Source organism: Python bivittatus, unplaced genomic scaffold, assembly GCF_059951505.1.
Source record: "Python bivittatus isolate LINGU-HERP-01145 unplaced genomic scaffold, Pbiv_v1 ctg000320_np1212, whole genome shotgun sequence".
NCBI classification, from domain to species: Eukaryota; Metazoa; Chordata; class Lepidosauria; order Squamata; family Pythonidae; genus Python; species Python bivittatus.
In genome coordinates, this window is record NW_028277052.1 from 2,960,386 (window position 1) to 2,985,769 (window position 25,384).

General features: G+C 47.1%; 2 protein-coding genes across 7 annotated transcripts in view; both read left to right on the top strand.

Annotated features, from left to right (window-relative positions):
- The first annotated feature begins 2,533 nt into the window (after positions 1 to 2,533).
- On the top strand, positions 2,534 to 13,256 carry HINFP (histone H4 transcription factor). Of its 6 annotated transcripts, none has more exons than XM_007440321.3 (10): positions 2,534 to 2,589; positions 3,708 to 3,882; positions 4,645 to 4,871; positions 7,476 to 7,587; positions 8,269 to 8,421; positions 8,635 to 8,712; positions 8,832 to 8,952; positions 9,954 to 10,092; positions 10,587 to 10,711; positions 11,752 to 13,256. In XM_007440321.3, exons 2-10 carry the CDS (start codon positions 3,717 to 3,719, stop codon positions 12,224 to 12,226), a joined length of 1,596 nt encoding a protein of 531 aa, XP_007440383.1. In that variant the 5' UTR covers positions 2,534 to 2,589; positions 3,708 to 3,716; the 3' UTR covers positions 12,227 to 13,256. The 6 variants fall into 6 exon arrangements, with proteins under 6 accessions (XP_007440383.1, XP_025030237.1, XP_025030236.1 ...); XM_025174469.2 differs by having other exon boundaries at positions 2,539 to 2,589; positions 3,639 to 3,882; XM_025174468.2 differs by lacking the exon at positions 2,534 to 2,589 and adding an exon at positions 2,602 to 2,723 and having other exon boundaries at positions 3,639 to 3,882; positions 11,752 to 13,255.
- Positions 13,257 to 22,250: 8,994 nt separating this feature from the next.
- The window catches only part of ABCG4 (ATP binding cassette subfamily G member 4), a 32,080-nt gene continuing 28,946 nt past the window's right edge, over positions 22,251 to 25,384 (top strand). The window contains exon 1 of the mRNA XM_088139154.1: positions 22,251 to 22,479. Coding sequence (XP_087995280.1) covers positions 22,251 to 22,479 — 229 coding nt within the window. The remainder of the gene's footprint in view (positions 22,480 to 25,384) is intronic.

A 25,384-nucleotide genomic window follows, 5' to 3' on the forward strand; every position in this document is an offset into this window, starting at 1 on the left:
GATCTTAGTGTTCACAAACAACAAGTCGCCATCGCACTGAGTTGGATGCCTATGAAGTTTTCTTGGCAATTATATGGAAGTGGATTGCCCTTGCCTTCTTTTTCTCCCTAGTGGCTGGCAAAACATAACAAAATCATCAGTAATTAAAAATGAGTATTCCTCTTGCTGTAGAAATCAGTCCCATGAAAAGTAAGCAATAAAGCAGATTGGAATTAAAACATCTTTGCTAAAAAAACTAGCTTATCATGATGGAACCACATGCATTTCCAGAGACAGTGAATTCCATAAATATGGGGCCACCATTAAGAAATGCTCAATCAAGACTTCCAAGTGAAGAAATGGCAAACTAGACATCTCTGAAGGAACAGAGATATGACATCGCCCAGACCGACAGACTGGTGACAAGCCCGGTCTAATGGAATTCCTCCGGATAAAGGAAGGACAAGAGATCACCCACTTCTGCTCCAGACAGCAGCTCCTCGCAAGGAAATCGCAGGACAGTGGTTTCCCACGGGCCTGAGCACCAGGAGACAAGGGAAGCCATCAAGCTCTCAACCCACAGCAGAGCCTTTTAAGGACCCTAGGTTTCTTAAGCCTCACTTTCTAAACACCTTTGAAATGTAACTACTTTAAGGTTGAAAGGGATCTTCAAAGCAACATTTGAAAAACCACCTGGTGAGTTAACCTGTGTTCCAATGCAAAAGATAAATCAACTAACAGCCTAAAGAATTTTTTTAAAAATTGAAGTAAACAGCAAAAAAGCTTAATAAGAACTTAATCTAAGAAAGTTACAAATGAACTATGGGACTAGGCAACTTTGGAATATTAGGACTTTTGCTAAAGGATTTGGGAAATAGTTAAATAAACAAAACAGTACTTTCGTGGGAATATAATTTTTTTAGTCTATTAGAAAATAAACAAGCAATAGAAATTTGAGATTTTGCAATTTTAGAAACACTAGAGGGTACATCAGGCAAGATAAAGAAGGAAGGGAAAAAAAAGAGACAAGCCTGTTTTTTGTGGAACCTACAAAATGAACAGACAATGCTATGACATTTGAGACATTTCAGGAGATTTTTGAAGAATGGGGTCAGAAGCTAGTAACTATGTATTATTTGCAAAAGATTTTAAAGAAGGAATGAAAGATGTGAAAGAGAATATTTTGGAAGACTGACAGGATGAAGGGGATAAACAAATATTGCCTGACACAGAAATACTGGAAAATAAAGAAATTCTGGACTATAAAACAGAGATGACAGTCAAAATACAAGCCAAGAGAATGACCTGGATAAATGGCTTTTTACTAGATTTACAAATGAGGGTTGTTAAAAACCTTCGAGATGGGAGAGAGAAAAATTGAAGGGAGATCAAATCCTTCGACAGCATCTGAATGAATTAAGGAATAAGATTGTTAGAAGCAAAAGGAAGGAATGCAAAGTCTATTTGTTTGCTCAGGGTTAAAATAAGACATATCTTTATAAAATTCTGGGAACCCTTTACAGACATTTGGACAGAAACATTAAGGATTCATTAATTTGTGCATGGATAAGGGATGGATTATGCGAAGAAGTGACCCATGTATGTAACCTTTTAGGAGGTAGAGAAGTATTAAGTTTGTACTTGTGATGAAGATTTAAGTCACTTCTTCGAATATTGCTTTTTTATTTTCCTTTTCCCCCGCTCTTTTCCTTTTTTCTTTGCACTTTTTACTTCCTTTTTTCTATTCTTTCCTCTCTTTCTGACTTCAGTTTGTATGATCTTTTATTATTGTTAAAATCCTTAATAAAAATTAAATATATATTTAAAAAAACACACAACTACACTGTTCGTCCATCTCATTTGCTTGCATAGCAGACTGCAGACCAGGCCACTTGATGCTCATCTGCTACAGGAGAAGCCTGCACGGGCGCCAAAGGCCTTCGCAAAGCCCTGCCATTGATATGGAGAAACAGAGGAAAAGTCAAGGGAAGGAAAGGGGCGACAAAGGTTGTGACTCTCTCCCCTTTGCCCCAAATCTGCTTTTTAAAAACCATTGTCCTGATCCAGAGCTGCTTAAGCACTCTCCAAGCTTGCCCAGAGGAATTTTTGGAGGGGTGATCTTTTAATTTGCCTAATAAAAATACTGCCTTGAGATGCAATTTCTGCATTGGTGTGGCTTGATTTTTTTTTTTCCTGCTTTATACGACCAATACAGTTGCAAGGGAGGAAGTGGGAAGACCCGTGTAGCTTGCACCCAGGTCTATAGAAATTCTAGGCGACAAAACACTTTTCACCACTCTCAATCTTTGCTTTTTGTGCCTCCAGATTAAGTGGATGGTTTCCAACGGGACAGGTGTGGATGAACGAGGAGCCCCGCTCGACCCGGAACCTTCCCTCAACACCTCTCCGATCCCTGCCGGACCTAACACCGCGATGCTCTCTTTATGTTTTGACAGACCGGCTGGGTCCCGCCCTCTCCTGGCCACACCATTGGCTGTCCGGAAGCCTCTGGCGCCTTCATTGGCTGTCGAAATTCATCCGGGCGGTTCGCGGGCGCGCAGGTGGCGGGGGAAGGGACCGTCGCGCTGGACGTCGGCCGGGAAACGCACGGTAACTATGGAAACGCGGCCTAGTGGGTGCCCCCGGGCCTTGGCTCCCCGAACCGGAGGGCGTTTTCGTTCCTCCAGACCCCGGTCTTTCGACTAGGGAGCTCTCGAGCGGGGACCCTTCTTCGGCCCCACCTGGTGGGTGTCTGGACGCAGCATGAAAGGGCAGGCACCGGGGAGGGAGCGACTCAGACGGCGGCCGAGGGGCCTCTCCCGCCTGGGGCTCTCCAGCCGGGCGGGCTTTCAGCTACGCTGAGCCCCAGCTTTGGCCAAGCTGGTGGGCATTAGGGGAACCCTAGTCGACCCACCTCTGGAGGACACCAGGTTGGGGAAGGCGGTTTGTTATTCTCGGGGGGGTGGGGGGAAAGGGCAACAGGAATAGGTAGAAACGCGAAGGGATTATGATATATTTTATATAATATTTACGTCTTTGTGTGTGTATAGTGTATCTTAAAATATAGTCATAGATACGTATGATAATATAAGTTATATATGACATATGATATATATATTTGATTTGGTATGGGTGCCCACTCCAGAAGACTGTGGGCAGCTTACAAAAACCACAAAAATGGTAAAACAGTTAAAATAATTTTATATATATTGTGTATATATACACACACATATAGGTATATAGTATAGTGTGTGTGTGTATCTATATTTATATCTATATATGTAAAATATAGTATATTGTATATGCTGGAGAGAGAGAGAGAGAGGGAGAAAGATTGATATATAACCATATATAATATATATGTAGTACAGCATAATGTATATATTAGGTATTTATGTATATACTTTTTTCCTTGCCTGCCTGCCCTACCCTTTGGGCTTAGGGAAGGTCATTGCAGCTTTGCTGGAAATTAATTGCAGCCGGCTTGCTCCAAAGCACTTCCTCGGTGGCTCCTGCCCCCTCCCTCAAAGCAAATCCTTGGAATTGCACTGGGGTGGCGAGGATGCTTTTCTAAAAAGGCAGTACAATCCACGGGATAACAGAAGCTGGGGCGGTGTGTTTGGGAGAATTCTGGCTCTTCCTTTCACGCCCTTTTTAAGGCTTCGGGGGACGCAGCAGAAGACCTGCTCCCAGATGTGAAAAAGATCCCTTCTCGGATTGCCATCCAGGTTGTGGCCATGCCTCCTGGCAAGACAGGGGAGAAAGAGGCTTTGGTCCTGCAGTGCGAATGGGAAATCTGCAGCTTTGTGGCTTCGAAGATGGAAGAGTTCTGTGAACACGTGTCGAAGCACCTGCAGCAGCATCTCCAGGGCAAGGAGGAGGGCAGCGAGATGGATTCTCTTGGTAAGGGGCACACAGTGCAGGTTTGGTTCTCTTCCAGGGGGTTTGCAAGGAGGGGGTCAAAAAAGTCAAGCTGTGACGCATATAATAACCGGGTGGGGCTTGACTTTTTTGACCCCTTGGACATCCCTGTGACACTTGTTTGCTTTTAGTGTGAGCGACAGCATTCCTCTCTGAAAACCAAACATTGGTACAATACTTCTCTGTATCCCCTTCCCCCTCCTTGTTAAAATAATTAATTGATTTTATTAGAAAACCCATGCTCATCTAAATTACGTTTCTGATTCAATGCTAGGCAGCCAGCATATTTTTCTTTCTTATTGAGGATAATCCTGCAAGCAAATGTGGACATCATCCCACTGGAATTGCAAGGAGGACGTTGCAGGCTCTTCAGTAGTGTAGCTTGCTTATGCCAGTGTGAAACTGAAGCAGGCTGAGGGTGAGAAGTGCTGCAGGCGAGGGCATGGGGAGAAGGCAGGATTAAGCTAAAATGGGTTTGAAGAGATAGTGAGAGCATGAATCAGCTGAAGAAAGGGGGTGCGGTTGAGACAAGTTTGAGAGTTACTTTCCCTGGCTTCTTTTTTAATTAATAGCCCTGCTATCAAATCAGAATGGCCTCTGTTTTACAAACCTCATCCAGAAATGTAGGTGGTTAAGACCTGTTGCTAAATGGAAATTTGTGATGTAAGTCTGTGATCCCTTGAGGTTTCTTGCAGGTATGAGTTTGTGCTTGCTCCATGAACTTTCTGTTTTTCCCCCCACCAGAAGAATATGCTTGCCTCTGGCAGGAATGTGGCTTCTGTTCTCCTGAGAGTCCTGCAGAGCTAGTCCGCCATGTTTACTTCCACTGTTACCACACCAAGCTGAAGCAGTGGGGACTGCATGCTTTACAGAGCCAGTCTGACTTGACTCCCTGCCAGCTGGACTTTCAGAGCCGAAACATCATCCCTGAAATCCAAGAGAACTTTCTCTGCCTTTGGGAATATTGTGAGGTGAGAAATGTGATGGGAAGACAGGTGGTCCTTCCCAGTGAAGTATTGTGTTGAGTGTGTCCACTGCACTTTGGGCTTCACTTGAATGGATGAAGTAAGACAACCAGCTTCTAAGATTCAGACAGATTCTCAGTGCACTGTGACAGCTGTGGGGTGGATGTAAGTATATTTTTTTTCAGAGCAAAACAAATTGTATAACTTGTTTTAATTTGCAGAACAATCTGCACACTTTTCACTATTGAAGAGATTGTGCAAACTTGTCCATTCCTCCCTCCTATTATCCTAAAATAAATGTAGGAATATTTTCTCAATACCCCACGTGGTGTAAATTTGAATTTATAAGAACATAGTTCTGAAATATGCATAATAAAAGTAGCGTGCCTGTGAAGAATGTTTGGAATGTTTTTTGCTACTTAATAAACATAACTACAGTCAGGTCCAGAAATATTGGGACATCGACACAATTCTAACATCTTTGGCAATATACACCACCACAATGGATTTGGAATGAAACAAACACAATGTGCCTTAACTGCAGACTGTCAGCTTTAATTTGAGGGTATGTACATCCAACTCAGGTGAATGGTATAGGAATTACAACAGTTTGCATATGTGCCTCCCACTTGTTAAGGGACCAAAAGTAATGGGACAATTGGCTTCTCAGCTGTTCCACGGCCAGGTGTGTGGTATTCCCTCAGTACCCCAATTACAATGTGCAAATAAAAGGCCCAGAGTTCATTTCAAGTGTGCTATTTGCATGTGGAATCTGTTGCTGTCAACTCTCAAGATGAGATCCAAAGAGCTGTCACTATCAGTGAAGCAAGCCATCATTAGCCTGAAGAAACAAAACAAACCCATCAGAGAGGTAGCAAGAACATTAGGCGTGGCCAAAACAACTGTTTGGAACATTCTCAAAAAGAAGGAACGCACCGGTGAGCTCAGCAACACCAAAAGACCCAGGAGACAACGGAAAACAACTGTGGTGGATGACCGAAGAATCCTTTCCCTGGTGAAGAAAACACCCTTCACAACAGTTGGCCAGATCAAGAACACTCTCCAGGAGGTAGGTGTATGTGTGTCAAAGTCAACAATCAAAAGAAGACTTCACCAGAGTGAATACAGAGGGTTCACCACAAGATGTAAACCATTGGTGAGCCTCAAAAACAGGAAGGCCAGATTAGAGTTTGCCAAATGACATCTAAAAAAGCCTTCACAGTTCTGGAACAACATCCTATGGACAGATGAGACCAAGATCAACTTGTACCAGAGTGATGGGAAGAGAAGAGTATGGAGAAGGAAAGGAACTGCTCATGATCCTAAGCATACCACCTCATCAGTGAAGCATGGTGGTAGTGTCATGGCGTGGGCATGTATGGCTGCCAATGGAACTGGTTCTCTTGTATTTATTGATGATGTGACTGCTGACAAAAGCAGCAGGATGAATTCTGAAGTGTTTCGGGCAATATTATCTGCTCACATTCAGCCAAATGCTGCAGAACTCATTGGACGGTGCTTCACAGTACAGATGTACAATAACCCAAAGCATACTGCAAAAGCAACCAAAGAGTTTTTGAAGGGACAGAAGTGGAATGTTATGCAATGGCCAAGTCAATCACCTGACCTGAATCCCATTGAGCATTTCACTTGCTGAAGACAAAACTGAAGGGAAAATGCCCCAAGAAGAAGCAGGAACTGAAGACAGTTGCAGTAGAGGCCTGGCAGAGCATCACCAGGGATGAAACCCAGCGTCTGGTGATGTCTATGCGTTCCAGGCTTCAGGCTGTGATTGACTGCAACAGATTTGCAACCAAGTATTAAAAAGGGAAAGTTTGATTTATGATTATTATTCTGTCCCATTACTTTTGGTCCCTTAACAAGTGGGAGGCACATATGCAAACTGTTGTAATTCCTACACCGTTCACCTGAGTTGGATGTACATACCCTCAAATTAAAGGTGACAGTCTGCAGTTAAAGCACATTGTGTTTGTTTCATTCCAAATCCATTGTGGTGGTGTATAGAGCCAAAGATGTTAGAATTGTGTCAATGTCCCAATATTTCTGGACCTGACTGTATATCTCTAAGTCTAATCTCTGGAAATTCCACAGCACAAATGTGTGACATTCATAAACCTAGGATCCCTTTATATTTGCTTTAGAAATTCAAATCTCAAACCATAACTGCTCTGTTTTTCTCTTCAATCATTCCAAAAAAGTTGTTATGCAATTTTACAACCTTTAAGACTTCCCTGTAAGTTGCAACCACAGAATTGGAATGGGAGAAAGTGGGGTGAGGAGGTCAGGGAATTGCTGAATGCATGGACATGATCTCACAAGAAATTCCTTTGACCAAATGGAGTGATGTTGGGGAGGGCACAGATTATTGTTGGCCAGCTTTTAAAGGTAAAGTCTCCGGGGGTGGGGGGTGGGCTATACAAACTTCCATACGTATGCAGAGCTACTGAGTGGCTCCTGGATAGTATTTATTAAGCTTTTAGAAAATGAAATATGATTTACAGAAATAACAGACTTTAATGGACCTATTTATTTGCTGATTGACTCAGTGTATACTAAGAGCATATCCTTATTTTCTTGTCTCCTTATCAGCGAGCTTTTGATAACCCTGAATGGTTCTACAGGCATGTGGAAGATCACAGTTTCTGTGCAGAGTACAAGGCAGTTGGGAAGGAGAACCACATGGTCTTCTGTGGGTGGAAAGGTAAGGTTTAATCTTGTATTAGAACCTTTGCTGTTTTTTTTTTTAACAACTCAAACTTTTCCTGTTGTTTTGAGTCATAATTAAAGAAGCAAAATGTTTTTGTATAGTACACTATACAGAATTCACACACATAGGCATACATAGACAACATCGCATTTAAAAAAATTACTGAATGTGCATTAATTTTTTATACAGTCTATAAATATGATTTCTGTTATTCACAAATTTTATCAAAACATTTTTTCCCAGTAGGGAGAAAATTTTAATGTTATTTATCTCAGTGCAAAATTAATAAATACATTAAAACATTTCATCTTGTAGCTGTTAGGCAATTTATAAGCCAGTGTTTCTCAAACTTGGCAACTTTAAGATGTGTGGACTTCAACTCCTAGAATTCCTCAGCCAGCATGCAGGCTGGGGAATTCTGGGAGTTGAAGTCCATCCATCTCAAAATTGCTAAGATTGAGAAACACTGTTATAAGGGGAGAACCGTCCTCCTATTTTCACACACATATAAATGAAACAGCTCCCCAAAATCTGTAGAAAAAGCTAGCATAGAATCCCAGAGTTTCTAAGCGGGATTGTCTCTGCCAAGCTTAAAGCAATAAGCCAGAATGTGCCAGACAGGCCTTTGGCTGGTACCTGCTTGGAACAAATAAGCATTGTCTTTCTTTGTTCTAGAGTGTGATTGCACCTTCAAAGGTCGATGTAAGTTGCGTGAACATTTGCGCAGCCACACACAGGAGAAGGTGGTGGCTTGTCCCACTTGTGGTGGGATGTTCTCCAATAACACCAAGTTCTTTGATCACATTCGCCGACAGACAGCTTTAGAACGTGAGTACCTGAGCTGCATCACGCTTAGCCACGAACCATACTGGTTGTCAGGCTTGCTAACCAGCATGAGTTTAGGGCTGCTTAGGATTTGAGTTATAAACCCTAGAAGGGAGTAGATGTCTGGAAGAAGGGGAAATTGTTGTCTAAAGCAGTTGCTGACAAGGGTCCTCTCCAGCTGAGGTGTGTCCTTTTGTCTTCTCCTCTGCTTCACAGAACAGCGATTCCAATGTTCTCACTGCTCCAAAAGGTTTGCCACAGAGAGATTGTTGCGGGACCATATGAGGAACCACGGTAAGGTGTGACGAAGGCTGCTTATTTTTCCTCCTTTGCCCTCCTCTGGCTGAACTTTCCCTTCCCGGGGATGACCTCTTCTCTCGTGTGTGTGTGTGTGTGTGTGTTTTCTCGAGCAGTCAACCACTACAAGTGCCCCCTCTGCGACATGACCTGTCCTCTGCCCTCCTCACTACGGAACCACATCCGCTTCCGACACAGCGAGGAGCGGCCTTTCAAGTGCAACTATTGTGACCACAGGTAAGCTGGATCTGCCCCAGGGCAGGCAGGAGCCAGGTGGAAAACGGCACTTGGGCAGGTCTCGTGAAGGAGACGGTTCTACACAGGCAAATCCTGCTGCTGCTGCTTCACTTCTAAAACTGACCAGTTAGCAGCTGCCTTAAGAGTTTAGAAATTGCAGTGACCTGATAGCAGCTGGTGCCCTACATTACATAATTGCCTTTGCTTTATCAAGTCCCTGTTCTGCTGACCAATCAAACATGGAATTGTTGGGGAAACCACCAGTTTAGTTCAAAGGATTTTCGAGTTAAATAGCTATATTCAAGATCTTATTTTTTAGACCCCTTGTGACCTTTTTATCAAGGCCTTGCTCAGGGTGACATATATTACAGTGATAAAATCAATATATATGAAATGAAATATCTTAGCATCTACCTTCCAGTCTGGAAGAGCTAAGCTCATTTGGAAAAAAGATAATCTTAACCAATTCTTGAACCTAAATATCGACACCCTGGCCTCCTGCAAGATTTAGACTGTCTTTTGTGACACGATGGGCACTGGAGTGCTGCTCTTAAAAATTGGGGCTCCAGTGGGGCAAACTGAGGAAAGAAGCTACAGTGGAGTCCTTGCCTTGAATAATTTCAGAGCAGGATGTCTTAAAAGTTTCCACAAACAAAATTAGCAAGATAATAACCAAACAGAACAATATTATTCAGCAGAATAGATAACATTATGGTTAAGTTAGCCGTTGGAATGTTGTCCCAGTCAGAGGTTCCCTGAGGGTTTGAAGGGGATCTCTGGTAATGTAAAATGTCATCATGATGGGAAAAGAGTGTGGCTTGCTATCTCTCGCTGTTCAGAAATAGGCATGTCCTGCACATGGAAATAGCCAGAATGTTATGGCTAAGCATGCAAAGAGGAAACATACATCTTGTGACTTCTAACTGCTGCAATCTTACATGCAGCAGTACTGTAATATTTATACCAGGTTTTAAAATACTCTGTTTGCATGATCTGTCCAGCTGTAAGAACCTTATTGATCTACGGAAGCACTTGGATACACATAGTAAAGAGCCAGCCTACCGCTGTGAATTTGAAGCCTGCAACTTCAGCGCCCGATCCCTCTGCTCCATCAAATTGCACTACAAGAAGGTTCACGAGGTGAGAAGGAAGCAGGCAGGAGTCACAGAGCCTAGGGCAGTTTCTGATTTTAAGGAAAAAGAAGCAGGACGAATACCAGAAGCTTTCCAGAATGAGTCTGAGATGTGGCTTTGGCTAGGAAATTACAAGCTGAAGCAGCAATTGTTTAGTTTCCCAGGGAAAGAGGGAAACAAGCAAAGCTACATCTGCTAATTTGTCTGTATCACCTCTATACAAATATCTCTGTCAAAGAGTTCCCAAGATTTTGCCACTTTTCTTCTGGAAATTCAGCCGAGTTCCTCCAGCACTCAAGATGATGATGATGATATTATTATCATCATCATCATCAACATACTTACAAATCCGATTTATTGTTGCAGAATGTACAGACTTGCTTTACAAACAGAACAGCAAAAACTGGGTACCTCAAGTTGTAGAGTTTCACACTTAGGGAGAGAAAATTCCCAGCTAACCATTTCGGTACATCTTTGCTTCCTCTCTTTGTACCCCCTCAGGGCGATTCAGAGCCCCGCTATAAATGCCACGTCTGTGACAAATGTTTCACACGGGGGAACAACCTTACTGTCCACCTCAGGAAGAAGCACCAATTCAAATGGCCTTCAGGCCATCCTCGTTTCAGGTACGCAAACATGGGGCTGGGCTGAAATACTCTTTGTGGTTTTGTGGCCCCATTGACAAGCCATGAAATCAAGGTCACATTGCAGAGGAATATCCAGTTTACAGGGAGAAACTGACGTTTCTGGTAGTTGCAAGCTGCTGGCAGAGGACTCCTTTGCCCAAAGGCCTGGTGCAGATCAGTTTCGCTTTGCTCAGAAATCCACCCTTCAGCCCCTATCCTCAAAACGCAAAGGAGAGGAGGAGGTTTTATAGCCTTCTCACCACATTCCTCCAAAAGGTTAGGCTAAGCTTCTGGCCAGCTGGAAGTTTAGCCCAAGCCAGACTGGTCTGCTAACCTGTATCAGAAAAAGCCAGGAGGTGTTTGCCAGCAAACAGTCCGTTGCTCTGGATGTACCTAAAGCAAATTGTGCTGTCATCAAATCAGCAGCAGAGTTACAAATGAAAACGGTTGTGGTTGATTTCATCCAGGCGGATGGGTTTGTATCTTATTATCTCTTAGACTGAACTAAGAAAAGGTGGGTTGTCTCTGAGCCAAAGGTACCAGAAGGGAAGCTGGAGTGATTTGTGATGCATTCCCAGTGAGGCGGGCTTGAAAGAGTTTGTGGCCTCTTTCAAGTTGCATTGGAGAAGGAGGATCTAGAAATGTAACCTGCAGCAGGTGGAAGAAGGGTGTATAAGAAGATGGCTGGCACCCTTTCTGTGATCCTCTAGAACCATTAGATGGGGCTGCTGGTATTAATGGCCTTACCGTGCCAAAACCTTCTTCTTTTCTTTTTCACCAAGGTGGATCCCTTTCATGATTTTATATAAACGCCAGGCAAGGTGGAGAAAAATGTAGAGCCTGTAAGGTTCTTTCTCACCTTATTCTGGACAAAGAATAATCATGTATTTGCCCAAGAAGTGGCACGACACCCCTTTCTAGCAGTTTTGAGTGTGTGTGCGTTCATCAGCTTTTCATTATATATCATGCCTGGACACCCCCAACTAGCCACCAGGCTGGCATGGTTCCCTGCCAACCACAGCCTCTATAACCCCACCTAGGTACAAGGAACATGAGGATGGGTACATGCGCCTTCAGCTTGTGCGGTATGAAAGCGTGGAACTGACTGAGCAGCTGCTGAAGGATCGGGAGAAGCAAGGAGAGTCGCTGGACGATGCAGCCCAGTGCGTAGTGCTGGCAGGGTCGGAAGGTGGCTTGCAGGGCATCATCCTGGAGTCGCCAGCGGAGGAGGCAGCTGAGACAACCTTGCCAGCAGCTCTGCCAACCCAGAGCCCTGCTCCACCATGTGCCAATGAGTCCCCAGACTGTGAGCCAAGTGCACCTTCCAGCCCAATCATCCGTGTGGTGAACAGGACCAATGAGCATGGAGAGAGTGAGACTGTGTACTATGTGATGGCTAATGCCCCCTCCGAGAGCCGGGCAGTTGTGCCCAGTGGGTTTGTTCCAGAGTCAGAGGAGAATGTCATGGACAGGCTGCAGAAGACCGCTGAGGAACTGGGCATTCAGATTCTATGAGGCTCCTTATCCTGCGTAGCACTCCAGGATCTTTCCCCACCCTGGTGGACATTCCGAATTTGCCAATGCTTTGCTTTGGCTCCTGGTCAAAATGTACATTCTTGAATGAACATTTTGAGGACTGGATGCTGTGAGGTGAGAGGAGGGGGAAAGGTTCCCCCCCACAAAGCCCTTTGTAGGCTCCTTCCACCCTGGGATCTGATTGTGCACCTCCTGGTGAGGGGTAATCTGGTAAGAGAAAGAGGGAAGCATGCTTTAAGCAGTTACTCTGGAAGGTGACGGTGACTTAAGGTGAAAACAGTTCTTGGGTCAGACATATGCTTCCTGTGGAGTTCCTCCTGACCATGCAATGTACCTGGCCTTATTCAAAGTGCTGGTCATTCCACTTCATACCTTGGAAGACCCATTCTTTTATCTCCATCCTGGTCAGCCCACCCTTGCTCTGAGCCTCAAGTACAGACTCCTAACCTATCAATTTCTTTGCAGTCGGTTTGCCATCACCATGTCCTTTCTAGCAACTCAAGTGCCATTCACAAGTGATGCCCCCCTCCAGTTTCACCAGAGCATTCCAGGGTGACTCAGGGCTCTCCTCGGCCACTGCGCCCTATTCCCAGAGGGTGACAAGCCCATTGTTCCAACTGTTGCTCTATAATCCACTGCTGCTTGACTTCTTTGCAAAGATCTTCCTTGTTATCTTTGAGGCAGGAAAGCCACGTGGGGAATGAAACGCTGTGGTTTTCTTCCCATAATTGTCTGAGCAAGACAAGAAGGAATTTGTTGTAATGACTCCCACGCCATGAAGAAGGAGAGAGCAAAAAAAGGGGAGCTATTTCTTGCCAAGGGGTGTCTCCCATATTGGGGTTCCAGCTCCTGGCTTGCAAGGTTTACGTTATATTGACATTAAGAATTAAAGCCACACAAACAAAACCGAGTCTTGTGTCAGATGTGGAATTCCTTGTAATCTGTCCTCAAGTTTCACCTGATCAGGTCAGACTTAGACACGTGATTGGTGGGAAGCAGCATCCAAATAAAATTTCTTCTTGGGAAAACTCTTGAGGTTGGTTTGGAGCCTGTGAAGCGTGAGTGCATTGGAGCTGGCAAAGAGGTTAGTCTCCAGTTAGGCTGGCCAGTCAGAAATGGATGGAAAACAAAGATGGATGTCTCAACTCTGTTGAACTTGAGTTTATCATGTAGAGGTAATTGCTTTATAAGCTCCTGTTGTGGTGCACCCATTCAGGAGGCCCCAAACATTTGATCACTAGCTTTCTTTCCCTCTCGTTGCTGGGTATTTCTCATGATTTCTGAGCCCCTGGCCTCCCAGCCAATACACAGAGATAAGATGCCCTTCATGTCTCCGTAACAGCCTTAAAGATCACCACCACGCCTGGCAGCTGCACTGATTGTGAACCCCCCACATTTCTCTCTTGCTGGTGATGCGTCATGATCTAGATTCTCTTGAGATGGGTTACGCCAAACTCGGGCTGAATGTACCTGTTGCCTGAAAAATGGGTATTGTATGTAGCCAAAGCCTGTTGCAAAACCCACAGCTGTTTGGACTCGCAGGGTACAAAGGCAGTGTCTCTGTCTCCAAGATCTGGGAGGTGCCGACCTAACTGGTCTTGACTGTTGAGATCTTTTGTTCGGGATACGTGATCCTTGATGTCAGCCCTTCGAGGCAGACGTTGTGATTTCAGGAATGCTGCTTGATTGTTGCAAGGCATAGGAGCAGAATCTCAAAAGCCCATCACTGCCCCCTTTTTAAAGACAACAAAGGTTCTGCGTCTCTTTCTCACCCTTTCTCCTTTCCCAGGGCTGAGCAACAGTTTTCCCTCCCCTTATTTATCTAGCCCAGAGCTACAATCCTTTTGGACCAGCTTCATTCAATCTTTGCAGACACCCTGCCCCCCATTCTCCAAGGTCTAGCTAGCTTAATGGGGGCACGCACAACCTTTGTGATGAAGAACAGTCTGCTATTCCAGAGCATGGCCTGGGTTTGCAGTTCCAACTCCTGGATAGGTAAAGCAGATCAGATTAGCCCAACCTGTTCAATGTGTTAAGCCATCATGGCGCTGATTGGGTTGGGGCTTGGAGTATGGTATGAACCCAGCCAATGTGGTTTGTAATGCACGGCTTATGGCGTTGCTTCCGTGAACCTAATCCATTCTGGAGTATTCAGCCAGCCAGAGCTGAACCAGAGCGTAGCACTGTGCGTTCACTCAGCCATTGTCGTTGCTTGCTGAAATGACCAGGTTCCACCATATACCTGGAGACCCTTGAGAGTTTTAAAATGGATCACAGTGAATCCCTTTCAGCCAATAAGTGGTTTTCTGACCTAGGAAATGCTACTTCCTGCCACAAGGGGACACACCGATGCTATGCACCAGAATGCAAATGCCTTGGCAAGGATACTGAAATGGCCGGCCTTTGTGGCCTCTGTCCTGCACGCTTCCCCTCGCTCCACATCCCTTTCTCGCCTGAGATCTGCCAGGGACGTCCCCCGCTTGCTTGCTTTCAGCACTGGACCCTGTCCATCAGAAACTGTGTTCCACAGGTAGAAGGCTGAAAAAGGTCCTCGTAACCAGCGGAGGGAGCAGCTTTTTCCCAACTCGCAAGAATCACCACTGCCAGTCAGAGTAATCAGTCCCACCTTGACACGGTGCCCACAGGTGGTCCAAAGAGTCAACATGGTGGCCACAGCAGCACGATTAAAACTCTCTTTTCTGTGCGCACTGACAGCTTCAATCCTGCCGTTCAATCGCGGCCACAGTCTCGACTTCTTTTCACCCCAGCCTGCAAATGCCCGCGCAGTCTGGGCAGAAAAGTGGTTTTATGGCTGAGCAGGACATAGCTGTTGCATGCTTCTATCAGGGCTCATAAACCCTTTTGGGGTGATGGGAGCAGTTGGAATTTGGAGCCCTTGGGTGTTCTCCTGCTATGGGGGGACTGGCATGATTAGGGAATAGCTCCCATTGTGGGCGTGGCCTGTCTCACAATCCCAGTTTACCGCAAAGCAAACAGATGAGGTCATTTCCCCGACCCTCTGTAGCATACTCCCCTCCCTCCGCCACCCGGGTGCCTTCCATCCTTCTTGCTGGCCTTTCTCCTTTTATTCCGGCCTCCCTGCGCTCCTTGCTCCAGAGGAGCAGCCGGATCAGGATGACGCGGATGCCGTTCTCACTGGATTGAGCAGCTCTTTCTTGAGACGCGGTAGAGCGTTTTGCACAGGCCCTTTAAAGGCATCTTTTTTGACCTCGCACACTTGGAAGTCTTGGGACTGACACTCCCTGACTCCTCAGCCAGCGTCTCCCTAGGCGAGGCAGTCAGGCAGGTGGAGATGCTGCCAGAATCTTTGGAGAAGGCCCTTCTGCCCCGAAAGAAACTATCAAAGCAAGAGAGCAGGATGGGGAACCCCTTTTCTGCTGGCACCCGCTTCTGTCTGGGGCGGTCTGGGGTCATGTGCTACTGCACAGGGCAGGGGCACGGTCCCGGTGAATGGAGGCCTCGCTTCTCAGAAATCTGCCCAATCACTCAGACCCAGCCAGGTTAACAGTGCAACATAATTATAGGTTGCCAGAATAGGGCTGGAGATAAATATTTGCACACTCTACGGGCCTAATAAGACAATCACGGCTCCGCCAAAGGGATGACTGTATCTGTGTCTGGATAGAGGGAGGAGGAGAAGGTAAGGATGGCTTCTTGCACTGGGCTTTGGAGACTCACCCCTGGCCACCTCCAAGAACCCCCAACGGCCCTTGAGCTGGTGGCCCAAGCCCTCCGCCAAATGCCGTGAGCAGAGGGGAGACGAAGGCACCGGACTTCTGCAGCACGAGGGACTTGCTGCTTTTCCTCGGTGGGTTGGTGGGTTCCCTTTCCTTTAGCAGCGGCAGCCGCCCCCACCTCCACCCCCACCCCCACCCCCGGCAGAGCCAGAGCCAGAGCAGGGGCTTTTCCTGGGCCGCTGCCGGCCGGCGACTGCGGCTGGAGCGCCCCCTGCCCTGCAGCAGCATCCGCGGGCCCTTTAAGAGCGCCGCTCGTGCCCCCGGAAAGCAGCCGGCCGGGGAGCGCAGCCGGTCCAGCCCTTTCGCGCTGCTTGCTGCGCGTCCGCGGAGAACACCTGGAGGGAGGGCGGCGGCGGCCGATGGAGGGACCAGCTGGCTCCAGCCCGGGCAGGGGCGGCCGCTAGCTGAGCGGAGCGGGGCAGGGCAGGGCAGGGCAGGGCTGGGCAGGCAGGGCGGCGGGCTCGCCTTCGCCCCCTCCCCACCTGTTCCAGCCCGGCGCCCTCGGGGATGGAGACGGAGGAGGCGGCGGGCTGCGGGCGCTGAGTCCGCCTCCCTCGCCCGCCCGGCTCGGGGTCGCTCGGTCTCCGCAGGGGAGAGCCCGCGGCGCCCCGGCGCTTGCTTGGCCTCGCCCGCTCTCAGCCCCCCCCCCCATGCCGACGCCGATGCCTGCGGCGAGGAGCTAGAGGTCGGCTGCAGGGAGAGCGGCGGCGCGGAGCCCCCAACCCACGCCAGCGCCGAGCAGCGGGAAGGCGCGGGAGGCGGAGGTGAGCTCGCCGCGCGGCAGGCGGACCGGCAGCGCAGCCTCCCGGATGGCTGGCTCGGGCGGGAGGGGCGGGAGGGGCGCCCGGGGCTCCCTGTGAAGACGCCCCCCACTCGCCTGGGAATTGGGGGCCCGGGTGGGCGCGGCGGGGCGGGGCGGAAGGGCCCAACCGGGGGGTCCGCAAACTTTGGGGCATCCCTTCACCTCCGAAGCTGCCTGGGGGCGTCAGGGCAGGGTCTCTCCTGGCCGAACAACGAGGGGGAACCTCAGGTCATCCGGAAGGAGGCTCAGAGGGGGGCAGGGTGTCCTGGGGAGAGGTGCATGCCAGTTTGCTCCAGATGGTGTGGTGCCCTTTTCCTGGAGGACGAAGCACGGCAGGGGGCAGAAGGGTTGGGGGGGTATCTCAGGCGGTCTGATGGGGCAGGTTTGACAGCTTCAGGCTTTGTTTTCAAGGGAGCCATCTTTTATGTCTGCCTGTCTGTCTGTCTGTCTATCCATTTAATCTTGCCCTTCCAGTAAAAGGTACTGGCAGGCGGGGATTTCACATTGCTCAGCCTTAGGGTTATGGAATGCCAGGGGTCTCTTGACGAGTGTGGGCATGCTTAGACCCCTGCCCCTCCTGGCATTGCTGGCTTCTCATCCTTGCTAAACCGCAGAATATTAGGCTGCAAAATGCCCTAAGTGGGGCGGAGAGAAAGGGGGGTGGAGGGGACAGAAAATAGCCCTTCCTGGAGGGGCACTGTTTTCGGCCCTTTGTAATAGGGAGAGAGATTAGTAAATAACACCCAGACCTGGATCCTGGAGAAATCTAGGCTCCAATTGCAAATCAGCCATGCATTTTAAAGCACCATTTATTGGCTAGCCAGAAATAAAAGCATTTCTGATCACATGTGGTTTTAAAATGGGGTGGGGAGGGGGCTTCTAGAGATTCCTTCTAGGGGATCTCTGTTCTCCCCTAAGAAATGGTTAGACTAAGAAAATGTGTACTTTGCAGTATGGCAATTTGGATGGGTGGGGAGGGAAAGGATCTCCGTGTAAGCAAACCTCGGGGTGATAGAAAGGAGGAAAGAGATACTGGGATGAAATAGATCAGCCAAGTTTTGGCATTTCATCCCAAGGAAAGGCAACAATCTGTTCAATCAAATATCTTGGCACAGAGCAGCACAAGAAGCTGCAGTGGTTGGGAAGGGAAGTTAAGGGTTTGCAAATGAGGGGAAGAAGCTGAGCACACGAGGGCATTTCCTGCGCTTTTCTCTGTCCTGCCTTTGAACATGCTCCATGACCAGAAATCCAGCAGCCTCCCTCCCTCCCTCGATTGGTTCCTTGATTTGTTCCTTCTTTTTTCCATGCTCTGTTCCTTCCTCTTGCCTGCCTGCCTGCCTGCCTCCATCCTTCCTTCTCTCCCCTCCCTCCCTCCCTCCGCCCCTCCCTCCGCTAGCCCTCTCAAGCTGGAGTACAACATTTATCACCCCCAGCCTGGCTCTACTGGGGTGATGGCTGTTGTAATCCAACACTTCTGGGGGTGGGAGGTGTGTTGATGATGGACTAGGCTCAGGACTAGAGTCTGCCTCCACCCACACATAGCCAGCCTGCAGGGGGGAAAAAAATCCATGGTGAAGGGGTTTCTCTCAACGTGATTTCCTGCACACGTTTTGCAGTTCAGGTGCTCATCCTGCATTGCTGATGCTTAAAATAGGACAGGTTAGAAGCTGATTCTCTCTAAGGTGCACAAGGGGTCTTCCTCTCGCCCCCCTCCTTGAAAAGCTGGACAGCACCCCCTGTTGTCCCTTCCTCCTCCCCCTAGCTTCTCTGATCAGACTCCCCTTGCAGAGAGATTGTCCATCCAGAGCCCCTCCCCCCCATGGTTTGTCTTGCATCTGAATGCAGTCATTGTTTTTGCCTGTATTCTTAATCCTTGGTCCAGATTTGGCTAGCATCCAGATTTAAACATTTGCTTTGAAACACTTTCTTTTTCCCATTAATAAAAAAAAATCCTACTATTAGAAACAGCCAAAAGAGTAGGGAGTGAGCTTAGCCTGCATACCTTGTTTCTTGATGGTTAGGTCCTTTTGCAAACTGGAGGCCCCCAACTTCAATGCCAAGCAAAGGCAATGAGGGAACGATCCATCAGCTTCCTGGTTCAGCTACCCCGGCAACTTTTTGCAGGGCGGTAACACAAAGTCGGTGCACCCTGGGACCTGCCGAGGGGAAAAGAGAATGTCCTCCTAATATCCCGGCTCTCAGATGTTGCACCCCATTGTGTCTGCTTGGAATTTATTTGAAACGTATCTGGACAGGGTTGGTGATGAGGACTTCCATACAGACACACCAGGGGTCTGGCAAGGGGCAGTGGAGGGCGTCCCTATTCTGCTGGCTGTTTCCTTTCTTGCCAACGGATACGGAATCTCTCTTCCAGCCGGGACATGTAGCAGGGTGGAAGATGTATGATGGTCGAATCTTGGAAGAGGCACTGTACGGATTGGTATGAGTAAATGCATGAATAACACTGTGGCTCTTGATCATCTGATGAGGATGCCATTCTCATCCTCATCAGTTCTGATTCTTCCATCAGTTCCCTTGACAGAAGGTAGAGGTTCTACCAGGCCTAGAAGATCAGCAAGGAATGCCAAAGTGTTGTATTTGAAGCAGGTTATTTGGAATAAATTCCAACCTGCCACAGAATATTTTCTCAGCAAGAACTTGTCCTTTTGCTAAGCGAAATGATTACTCCTTGGGCTAAAGAAAACGAGAAAGAGGAGGAGGAGAAGGGGAAAGAGAAAGAGGAAGAAGAGGAGGAGGAGAAAGGTAATGGTAGTGGCAGTGGTGGCAGGACATATATATTGCACATTATGCGTATAGTTCATGTGGGTGCATTTAAGCACAGTGCATTAGAAATGACAGACCCCTCATTCCCCTCTTGGTAATTCTCCTGGAGAATGGCAACAAAGAGGGCCTTCTGAAGGTGTCCACATCTTCTATCACCACCATCTTCCTAGTAGTAGGACTCTGGTTCTGAAATCTTCCTAGGGAAGGTTCATTTTATGCCAACATTGTTATCTTTTGGAAGCCAGGAAAAATCTTTTATTTCCCAGCTTTTATTCACCTTGTACTTTTAAGAGTACTAGAGTTTTCTATGTGTCGCCCTGGGCTTCTGATTCACTGTAATTTTTTTTTTAAAAAGAAAGCAATCCAGAGCGTGTTTTGCAGCCTCCATCCTGTCTCATCACATTAATTGTTAACTCTAGACCAGTATTTTTCAACCTTGGTGACTTTAAGACGCGTGGACTTCAACTCCCAGAATTCCCCAGCTAGCATGGGAGCCTTGGGAATAGCAAGAGACCAAGTAGGGGGCATGGGAGATGAATCAGCTCCTTCCACATCAGGCATACAGGACGTGGTGGGGTGGGGGGAGGCCAACAGATTCCCAATGGAGGGGTGGCTATCACCTCAACTGGAGCAGATGGGACACCTCGTGCGATCTTGGGGAGTTAGACTGATCTCGGCCTTCTTAGGTAGACCAGACAGGAAACATGACCTGATGAGCTAATTCTACTTTATCATAAGGCTACATTAACAGACTCTTGCAAGTCTGATAGTACAAATCTCCTGCCATCTCTTTTACCACCTGAGAAATTAGGGAGGTTCCTTTCTGAGTCTCTTTCTCTGTCCATTGTGCAGTGGTGGGCTATGCCCTCTCTTACCTGATTGTTCCCTGGGCAGCATCTCTTGTTTCCCAAGGTCATTCCCACCTACCTTTACAGTAACTGAAATTAAGCTGTAACGAAATACAATAGAACCTAACCTAGATATTTTCCAAACTTGTATGCTGCCTGATTCATTTTAGTTTCTAGGCAGCTTATAAAATAAAATGCAAATGAAAAACACTACAATAGCCCAAGATTATCTCAGCCCAAAGAATAGGGCTTGAAGTTCTGCTGTGGCTTCCAATCAAATGGCATTGTCTGCACCAAAGGCGGTTTGGAGGAAGAGCGCAGGTTTAACGATCTTCAGGAATAGCAAAAGGGAAGGGACCGACCGGACTTCATGGAACAGGCTATTCCAGAGTAAGGAGGCCATGACTGCTGCAGCCTATACTTCAGTCCCCATAAATCTTGGGCAGCATGGGCATCGGCATCAAAGCTGGACTGAGATACATCACTGCCCAAATTGGCATGATGTCACATTTCCATCTCCAACGTAAGGCCTCTGGACTACAAGGCCAGGAATGTTATTTTGTCACTCAGATGAGTCAGAAAATCCCACATTCCCCCTCTTTTCCTGGTAGCAAATAGCATAGTAGAAGGACATCACGTAAGAACTAGCAATCTTCTAGCCTTTTATGACTCCTTAAATCAGCAGCCCGGTTGCTGTCCAATGGCAGAACCACCCAGGTGTCAACCCTAACCCTAACCCTAACCCACCTGAGCATTGCAGCATTAAAGCTGAGCGGAATGTTGCAACGACAAACAGATTATGTATGAGAAGAAGAAATCTGCCCTGCATGAATTATGGTGTGTGTTGCAAGAGAGACTAGATCCAAGTCTGCTCTTTTCCCTTCTTGGTTGGATGTGAATGAACGTTGACAAGAACAGGTGGCAGGAACCCTGGGTAGGGCATGGATACTGGATCTACACAGCCCTTCTTAATGCCCTTCATAAGGACAGTCAGTGCTAGCCGGACATCTTTATTAGTAGCCTGAGTGATGGTGCTGCTTCTTTCATCTTTGAAATGGGTGGGGGGGAGATGATTAACCTACCCCCTTCATGGACCTCTTCACTGTATAGCCGTTCTGATTCCTGTTACACAACCCTTTTTAAATAAAAGCAGTTGGGGCAGTTTATCGGTGATTAATGGGGTGCAAATCACTTCTGAGAACAAGATGTGCCGTAAGTAAGTTGGAGTGGGTACAATTATCCAGGGGGAAAAATCAACATGCCTCCACTGGAATCAAGCACTAATTGATTATTTTCCTTAGTGAACTTTTCCATCCATCTTTGGAATCAAGTTCAAAACTATTTAAACTGTGGATAAAACTATTGGTTTCTCATTCAAAAGGCTTGACTCCCATCTGTAGGCAAGGAAAGTGTGTGTTAGGTGCAGCTCCTGAGGAATTACGTTGAATTGCTTGGGAATTGGGTCAGAAAAGGCTCTGTTCAGTGTCCAGTAAGCAGGTTTCTAAAATTGGGGGGCCTTTCCTTTGCTAGGAAATTAAATGTTCCCTGCAATTTATTTATCTACTAATACTTTGATGTGCTAACCTCACATATAAACCAGGATTTAAACCATCTAGGGCTTGCTTGGGTTTTAAAGTCCATACTTGCATGGCTACACATACATAGTCTCTTCCAAATTGAGCATCTCTTGCTCAAGGTGGCCCTGCCTGCTGTGGATGATGGAGGGCGAGTGTCATCCACAACCCTGGAGTGCACCTAAATAGGAGAAATTTCACATCTGTTTCATTTGCTCTCCCAGCAGTGGAGCAGCTATGGCTGAGAAGAGTCTTGACCCCACCTGTGTCTCCATTGCCCTGGAGGACTCTGTATGCAACGCTGGCTCACAGGATGGCTCTTTCCTGACCACCCACCTGAAGAAGGTGGAGAACCACATCACGGATGCTCAGAGGTTCTCCCATTTGCCCAAGCGTTCAGCTGTGGACATCGAGTTCATTGACCTGTCGTATTCTGTTCGTGAAGGCTCATGGTGGCGGAAAAGAGGTATGATGTCAGTCCCTTGGAGGCCGATGTTAATCCTTGCATGTGCTAATCAGGGTTGCAGGACCTTTCTTCTGTGAGCTTTGATGGCAGTTTGTCTGTAAGCGTATCTTCATGGGTAAGAGAAAGCAGAGACACTCTTGCCCCAAATATGCCTGCTGTTCCATGTCTCTCTGAAGTGATTGTTCTACTCAAGCTTCCTTAGCCGAGTCCTGATTTTGGTCCACCTAAGCATCTAGCCCAGTTAAGGCTGATCATCCCCAATCTGGAAATTTCCAGATGTCCTGAGACTGCAGCTTCCAGTATCTGGAGGGCAGTGAGTTGGAGAAGGTTTTCATTCATAGAAAGGCTGGTGAAAACCTGAGAGATGGCCACCAGCAAAGAAGTCAGGATTACTTCATCTTCTAGGGGTGGTGATGAAGATGGAATTTCAGCAGATGTCACTTCCAACACGAGGCATGCCTGCTGAAACCGCCACTTTGACTCAGTTCATGAAACAGTCTTGCCTTTGCATTAGACCTACAGGCTTCTTGATTATGACACACCACTCGTGCCACTTCTATAACGCTTCTTTTTCTACGTGTGAACCCTCTTTCCCCTGGCTTTCTTAACTTCTGGACTATGTCAGAAAGAGCTTCCCATGTGAGGGGTCTTTAGGAGAGAAATCAAAAGTATCAGGGTATATTTCTGCATATAGCTTTGCTCACTGTATTTGCAGATGTGTGTTGCTGTGCTAGAAAATATGCCGACAAAGCCAATCCAGACAATCAGGATGATAAAACGTGAGGAAAAGTTAGAACATTTAAGCTTCCACTTAGGAAGAGAAAAGGGCCAATAAGAGGGCAAACTCAGCAGCGTTGTCAAAATTTTTGCATGGTGTGGCAACATGAACATTTTTTTCTTTTGCATTCATAACGTAAGCACACAGTAGGGTCAGTCAAGAAAACCAAGTGATAGGAAATATCACGCAGATAAAATGCCATTTTTTTTTTAACACAGCATAAAGTTAGCCCATACAACTTAATATTTCAGGGATGTTGAAGTGAGAAGGTAAAGGCATTCCTGGCTGCCTGTTGATTCAACTGGACTCTGAGTCCAGAAGCTCTCTCAAATTGCAGATCTGCTCCTTTGGTTGTGTTGACAGAGGTCATTCTCATATTTTACCCACACACTCCAAAGCCATTGAGAAGGCTGGCCAACTGCTCCAAACAGTTACTTCATCTTGCTGGGATTTAACTGCAAACCCAGCCAGTATCTTACAGCCTCCAGACATTGGGTAAGATGCTCCATGACATCTCCAGCTCTGGGTGGAGATGTACAACTGGGTGTCATTAGACTACTGAACTACTGAATGACCTCTCCTAGTGGAATCATGTAGATGTTAAATAGAATGCAAAAGAGTGCCAAACACTGTGGTCCTCCATATAGGAAGCTGTGGGCTAGATTGCTCACCCCCATAAGAATGTCTGCTTATTCAATCGTTCAATACATTCAGTAATCTAATGATACCCAATCAACTGGTACCACCCACTTAGGAAGGAGTGGAACCAGTGCAAAGGAGTGGAACCATTGTTCAATAAACTAATGATACCCAGTCAACTGGAACCACCCCCTCCTTTGCCCCAAACTGAGTTGCCCCAATGAGCCAGAAGGCAGAACCCCAGTTCTAAGAGCCCCCTCCATATCCTTAGTCAACAATATCAAGAGAATCTTCTGGGATGATTGGCAAGAAGTTACCCCAGTTACCTCTTCTGAGACTTTCCAAGGGGTGTCTAACCCTAAGTAAATATGAATGATATTTTCAGCAAATTGTTTTGTGTTTGGGGCAGTCTAATGAGCTATTTTGTCCCCTAAAGGTGCAGATTGCCTTAAAGAACCAGGGTGCTGTAGTGGTGAAGGCACCAGGCTAGAAACCTGGAGACTGTGAGCCTTGCACATGAAGCCAGCTGGGTGAGCTTGGGCCAGTCCCCCTCTCTCAGCCCTAGGAAGAAGACCGTAGTAAACCACTTCCGAAATCTTGCCAAGAAAACTAGTCCAGGCAGTCACCAGGAGTCAACACTGACTTGAAGGCACCAAAAAACAGAACAAAACAAAGGTGCAGATTGCCTTAAAATGTTGATATTTTACTTGTGCTCAGTTGCATTCACTTTTTGACTTCCACAAGTGCTCCTGGTGTCTGTTCTGCTGCTTCATCTCTTGGATCCCCTGTAAGGAAGAGGCCTTGAGGATGCAATCTTATCCATCTGCCTAGTTCCTTCCACATTCCAGAGGTGAACTAGGCTTGTAAAGAACTGCCTACCACATCACTGGACAATCCCCATCCCTAGGGCCTTTATGGACACAATCCAATCCAAAAGGTACCTGAGATGGGCCCTCTTAACTGGTCCTCCACCTCTGCAGAAGTCAGCAGGGGTGACTGAACCTCAGGCTGCCAGGAAGTGATCTGGGTATATAAAGGACTGGTGACCAAGTCTTCCATCTTCAGATCACATGCCAACTCTCCACGGAGAAAACAAGATCCAGCACGTGGGTTCAACTCTGTATTGCTTGTCATGGAGGCCATAAACTCTTGAACCTGATCAGTGATCTGATGCCACTTCTATAGCACTGAGATTAAAGCACCAGCCCCAAGAGGAGATTAGTGAACTCAGGTAGGATGCTATGGGAACCTAGGTGGGCAGTACTCCAGTAGAATTCCTACCTTTTCCTTGCAGCTCAACTTGCACCCAACATTCCCATTCTCTGAAAACAACAGAATTGTCATGGAAGATTGTCACCACACCCTCTCCCTTCCTGTAGCATCACTGCTGCAATACCTGAGTTCATGGAAGACCAGATCTCAGAGCAAGAAACACCCACCTCCTTGCCAGCCAGGTTTCAGTCATCCATGCCAGCTCTGCTTGTGCCT